This window comes from Ailuropoda melanoleuca, chromosome X, assembly GCF_002007445.2.
Source record: "Ailuropoda melanoleuca isolate Jingjing chromosome X, ASM200744v2, whole genome shotgun sequence".
Lineage (NCBI taxonomy): Eukaryota > Metazoa > Chordata > Mammalia > Carnivora > Ursidae > Ailuropoda > Ailuropoda melanoleuca.
In genome coordinates this window covers 97,716,828-97,722,982 of record NC_048238.1, presented here as the reverse complement: position 1 = coordinate 97,722,982, position 6,155 = coordinate 97,716,828, and the positions used below count along the sequence as shown (strand labels likewise).

Here is a 6,155-nt window from a genome sequence, read left to right as displayed (position 1 = left end):
TCCTGAACAACTAGTAATCGTAAATAATGATACAGGTTTCATGGGGGGGAAAGTCATAAAAGAACCAAAACAAGAACTGAGTGGGACCCTTTAACTTGTAGTGGATGAACCGGCTCTGGCCGAGGTCACTGGGGTAGGTGAAGTGGCAGAATGGGGACTAGAGCTCCAGTCCCAACTCTCCATCCCAATCTCTTCCACCTTCCTTCTTTGGGAAGGCAAATATGCCCAAAGTTTTCATTTAGCCACTGTGTGCCCTGAAGCAGATTAGTTCACCTCTCTGGGCCTGGAGTTCCTCATCTGTAGTAAGGCCGTAATAACAGTATCTATTTCCTAGGATTTTACAAGAATTAGAGACCAGGGGCGCCTGCGTGGCTCAGTAAGTGAAGCATCCGACTCTTGATCTCGGGGTCATGAGTTGAAGCCACAGATTGGGTGTAGAGATGATTTCAGGAAATAAAAGAAAAAAAAGGTTTAGAGACCATGTGTGTAAGAGACAGAGAGGCACGTGACACTCAGGGAGACAGGCAGGTGGGTCACACAGAGGTATGCCTGAAGACATTTTGTGCCACAATTTCCCCCACGACAGAGTCTGATGCAACATACTATGTACACAGTTTTCCTTCTCTTTACCCCACACAGAGTAGTGCATGCATTTTTTAAAATTATCTGAATTTTTTTAAGATTTTTATTTATTTATTTATTCGACAGAGATAGAGACAGCCAGTGAGAAAGGGAACACAAGCAGGGGGAGTGGGAGAGGAAGAAGCCGGCTCACAGAGGAAGAGCCTGATGTGGGGCTCGATCCCATAACGCCGGGATCACGCCCTGAGCCGAAGGCAGACGCTTAACCACTGTGCCACCCAGGCTCCCCGAGTGCATGCATTTTTTAACAAAAGCAGTAAAGCCATCCTCAGGAAATCAGGAATGGGAGAGCATAGGCAAGGCCTCTTTCAAAGCTAACAGTCTCCCAACAGTCTCTGATTCGGTATGGAGGTAAACTGTGTCTAACTCCAGGTCTCTCCCTTAGGAAAACAAGCGAGAGACAGAGGCTCCTTCCATTATTATCCCCTAACTTCATCGCTCGCCCGCTACAATAAGACCTGCGGTAGAGAGCCCGGCTTGCTCAGAGATGAGTCTCTAACTACCACGTCCTGTCTAGTTCATCGAACTCATTTTAAAACATGCAAAAGGCCATCAAGAACAAGAACATCAATTCAGGTGAGTGTCCTCTTCCTCTGTACAGCCCCATCATCGGGGAGCAGTGCATTTGCAGGTAGCATAGGGTAACACTAATCAGGGACCCACTGCACAGAAATTGTTCTTAGGATAGAAACCACCAAGTCTCTCCAGAAAGCCTAGGGCCCGGCTAGGTGCTGTGGCCCGTTAGAGTCCTACAGAGTCACCTCAGCTACCTTCAACCCAAGTGATAATAATGGCTGACATTGATAAAATGCCTACCCATCTATACGATGTTTTGTCTATTCTTTACAAAGCACTCGGGGATTCTGGTCTCATTTGATCCTTGAAACAATACTGGAGTCAGCGTGGCAGATAAGTCACCGTATCCTAAATGAGAGCGGGACAGGCAGGACCAGGAGGAAGCACAGAGGCCTTCGAGTCAAACAGAGCTGAGTTCATATCACAGCTCAGGCAGTTCCTAGCTGTGTGACGCTGGGCAAGTTATATCCACTTTCAAAGCTTCTATTTCCTCATCTGTAAAATGGGGATGATAATAGTATTCATTCCAAGATGGTTGTGAGGATTAAATGAGATGCTACATGGAGGCAAAGGGCCTTGACACCAAAACTCTAACTTATTGTTATTAAATCAGTGACAATTTGTTAAGTGGCGAAGTCAGAACAGGCACTCCAAACCCAGTGGGCCGAATGTTTGAATTCAAGCCCACAGATACACAGAGCCACAGTTAGATTTTTCGTTCTGAAATGGCAGGCTTTTCTTCAAAACCCAAATTGCCGTTTTGTTTTGTTTGTGATGGAAATTCACAAGTGACTCTCCAGGATTTGATTTGGTGAAGCCCTTGGGATAGTCACACTCCATGCCAGGCTTTTGTTAGATTTTAATACAGAAACTGTTCCTTCTGTTCCGTACTAGCACGGTCACTTCTGCTCCAAGATACTGAGCAGGAGGAGGAAGTCAGAAAAAGGCCAGGAAAGCACGATTACTGCCAAGNGAGGTGGGGGGTGGGGGGTGGGAAAGGAAGTTTCAGGCAAGAATCCCCAAGTTCCTTTTCTATGCCTAGACAGAACAGTTACACCACTTTTTTTCTTTTTTTGCAATAATATAGCCTCCTGTCACTGGTGACACACAAACACAGTAAAGTGGTGGTATTTCTCTGGAGAGCAATCTGGTTTGAGAGCTCTTTCTATGTCTCATTCCATTTTTGAGAACATATTCCAAGGAAACAACCCCAAAAGGGGTACAGGGGTGGGAGGGCGGTAAGCTATGTAAGATTGTTCCAAGTCCCACTATTTATAATGGTGAATAACTGAAAACAACCCAAATGTTCAATAATGGTAAAGTGTCTAAAAAAAAGTAGAGTCTACCGACCAGATGGATGTTCTTTAGACATCAAAATGGTAAGTACGCGGGCTATGTTAAGTGAAAAAAGGAGATCACGATGCGGTATAGACACAAACATTACAACTACGTAAACCTAAAATATGTGTGGACGTGAATATAAAGGAAGGAAAACGTGTAGTGCCTAGAACATGTTCATTCAGTTTTGTGTAGCTACTGTGCATGGGGCTTTACAGACATTATCTCATTGAATCCTCACGGCAACTAATCATCTTGTCAATTTCCACACACAAAAAAGACCCCCTGCCGGGTCGGGATTGTGTATAACCCTATTTTGAAAATGGGGTGTTAAAACATATGACTGTCATTTACCAGCCGTGTGACCTTGGACAAGTCGCTCCCTCTAAATATTTCCTTTGTAAAATTAAGAGGAAGCTGACTAAGGTTTAAATCTCAAGCTTTCAAAATCGAGTGCCTTTGAGCTCAAATAAGTCATCATTTAAGTTTTTCTCTCTCTGGTGCTTCTGAGGAATCCCAGCTTAGAATGCGCACCCCAAAGTGTTCCTTAACTTGTTGTTTTGAAAAGTGTGGTGCAAAATGCCCCCAGAGAAAAATATAACTGACTTTCCTATTTTAAAACAATACACAATTCCAAATATCGTATTACTGTCATTCATATTTCTACGACTTTTGGAGATGAGACTGAAAGCTCTTCCTTTCTCCCACGCCCAGAGAATTGGCAGAGATTGGGGGGGGGAGTGGGAAATGTACTCAGAAAGAATTTGGAACCGTGCACAGATAGTGTAAGTAAAAAATGTTGAAATTTTGTGCTGTGACATCCCCAAGGCCGAAGGGAAATTTGAACCTGCTTTGGTTTCAGTTAGTATTAAAATAATCTTGTCATGAAAGAGACACTATGTGTCCCACAAGTGCAAGCTGTCCTTCTGGGATGGGTGGAGGGTTGTGTTTAGTCATTTGACCTGGCTTAACCTCAACAGACCTGAGGTTCTTCAAGGCCCATGTGCTTCCCTCTTTGCCTTTCTCCTAAGAGAACTGTTCTCTTCTTGCAAGATCTAATAAGGCCATGTCCATTGGGAAGAAACAAGGGGAGTGCCAGCATCCTAGGGGCTGCAATCTATGTGTTTGGGCTCTATCTACTCCTTCCTTGTGCCTTCCCCATGAGGAGATGTGCCTGTGGGTGGGGGACAGGGTCTGTGACTGCAAACCACCTCAAGGGAATAGACCCGACCCTGTCCCCTTCTGAAGAAGGCCTCCTCCTCCCCTGCAGCAGAGGAAAGCAGAGAAGGAAGGAAGGTGAGTAGCAGTGACACAAAGGGTAGTGACTCTTCCAGTTTATCATAAAATTTCAAGTGTGTGAATGATTCCCATGTTTGTTTCCCCCCAAACAAGCCTCTTTGTTAGTTACACACAGTTATTATTCTTTGCGTGAAAACCTAACCACCTCATCTCTGATTGCAAACCTCTCTTCCAGCATTTGAGTTCCAAAATGCTTGTTCTCTTGCTCTCCTGTCTTTATTGTCCTATCACCTTGTGAAACATTTCCAGCCCCCTGGCCACAAATGAAAACTCGGTAGGGGAAGGTGTGGGGACGAATAGGCAGGATTAGACAGTGTGGAATTATCTATTCCAATCTGAGCTGTGTGCTGTATTGTCATTATTAATGGTATTAGGCATTTTAGGGGGTAATTCTACTGGCCTCATAGCCTAATTGTCAAGAATAAGTAAGACAATATGAAAAAAGCAGGTAACTCAGGCCTGGCATGTGGTATGTGCCTCCAAAATGTTAGCTGTTGTTATTACTACTATTTTATATTGAGCTCATACTGAGAACTGTACCTAATCCTTTCTATCAACAAAAGTTTTTTTTAAGATTTTATTTATTTATTGAGAAAGCGAGAGAGAGCGCAAGTAGGGGGTGAGGGTCAGAGGGAGAATGAGAAGCAGACTCCCTGTTGAGCCCGTCGCAGACTCGATCCCAAGACCCCAGGATCATGACCTGAGCCTAAGACAGACACTTAACGGACTGAGCCGCCCAGGTGCCCCATCAACAAAGCAGTTTTGTTTTGTTTTTTTAGATTTTATTTATTTATTTATTTGACAGAGACAGACAGCCAGCGAGAGAGGGAACACAAGCAGGGGGAGTGGGAGAGGAAGAAGCAGGCCCCCAGCGGAGGAGCCTGATGTGGGGCTCGATCCCAGAACGCTGGGATCACGCCTGGAGCCGAAGGCAGACGCTTAACGACTGCGCCACCCAGGCGCCCCAACAACAAAACAGTTTTAAGCAACTGTTATTATTCTCATTTTACAGATGCAGAAACTTAGACTCGGTGTCGAATAGTCTTTAAGTGGCAGGACTGGGACCCAGGCCACGACACCGTAATGGTTTATTTGGGTACTTCACAAGTTAGCCAATCTGTTACTCTACTAGCCAGTCAGTTACTAAATTTTGAAAGCTTATATAATGACAGCATTTCTCCCAGAACCAATTTTCTTCAAATGTCATTTCCTCCTTCTATAAACAGACTGAACACAACCCTGACTCACATTTGAACAAATTCATTTCACATTTCGAATTTTCTTTCCCCTGCAGTCAGCCCTATGGCAATTCCACATGCCCAGGGCCAAATTCCAGCTCATACTGGAGGATGTGTGAATACCATAGGCTAGGAAAATAGCATGAGACCAACTGACAGTGGTCCCCGAAGTGTTATCTTACCCAGCTATTCCCCAGCAGGCCATGGATTAAGATATAAATGAAACATATGGAGACGGGAAAAAGCATATGTCAGGCCTGCTGTGGTCCATGTTCCTGTCAAGCGCACGCACTGGGTCATTTTTAATCATGAAAACACCACCAAGCAGGCTTCCCAAATATTTCTACAGAACTAAAATTGAAATCAGGGCTGTATTCCTCGCACCTTCCTCCTGAAGTCAGACTCAGCTGCAGTATCCCACTGTACACACATCCAGAACGAACCAGGATTTGGCACACACTCTCCTCTTTCCAGGAAAAGAACTAGTTAGTTCCTCCTGGGTATGTTTCAGTTGAATTAATCACCCCCAGGCATAATAATAAATATCATCGTAACAGCACAAACCCTCTACAAACACCGTGCAGAGTTCTGAGGGTAACACATGTAAGAATTTACCATCCAATAAATAGCAACCATTCATACAGCCTGGTTGGAAGAGCAACTTCTTCCGGGAAACCTCTCAGGCTACACTGGTACTTGGCCATCTCCCCTGTTCCCACACCCACTCCCAGATTCAAATAGCAATTCGGTTTTGCTACTCTTTTTGCCCTTGGCATAGGCTGCCAGGCCCTGTTTTTAGGGGCGCTTTCTTGCTCTGGCTCCTGCTACCTCTGGAAAGCTCTAGAACTCTGGAATCAGATTATCCCAAATCTGAATCGTGCCTCTATGAGGTGGGGAAAGAGTAAAGAGGTGCCCAAGAGCCAAGGTGTTTGCCTGGTTCTGCTGCTGCAGAAAAGAGTTCCCGGGAGGAAGTAACAAGAATTGAGTACAGAGCAGCAGACAGGAGCCAACTCATTGGACCCTGCACAAAAAATCACGGTTGTTCAACATCCTTTTAAGTGT

General features: G+C 44.8%; 1 protein-coding gene across 5 annotated transcripts in view; it reads left to right on the top strand.

Annotated features, from left to right (window-relative positions):
- Window positions 1-1,151: 1,151 nt before the first annotated feature.
- MAP7D3 (MAP7 domain containing 3) overlaps window positions 1,152-6,155 on the top strand; it is a 46,585-nt gene continuing 41,581 nt past the window's right edge. For 4 of the 5 annotated variants that reach the window (XM_019800381.2, XM_011225835.3, XM_019800380.2 and 1 more), the window contains exon 1: window positions 1,167-1,218. In XM_019800381.2, the coding sequence (XP_019655940.1) occupies window positions 1,182-1,218 (37 nt within the window). In that variant the 5' untranslated portion in view covers window positions 1,167-1,181. Of the gene's footprint in view, window positions 1,219-6,155 lie in introns of all 5 variants that reach the window. The other variant, XM_034649142.1, reaches the window with a different exon arrangement.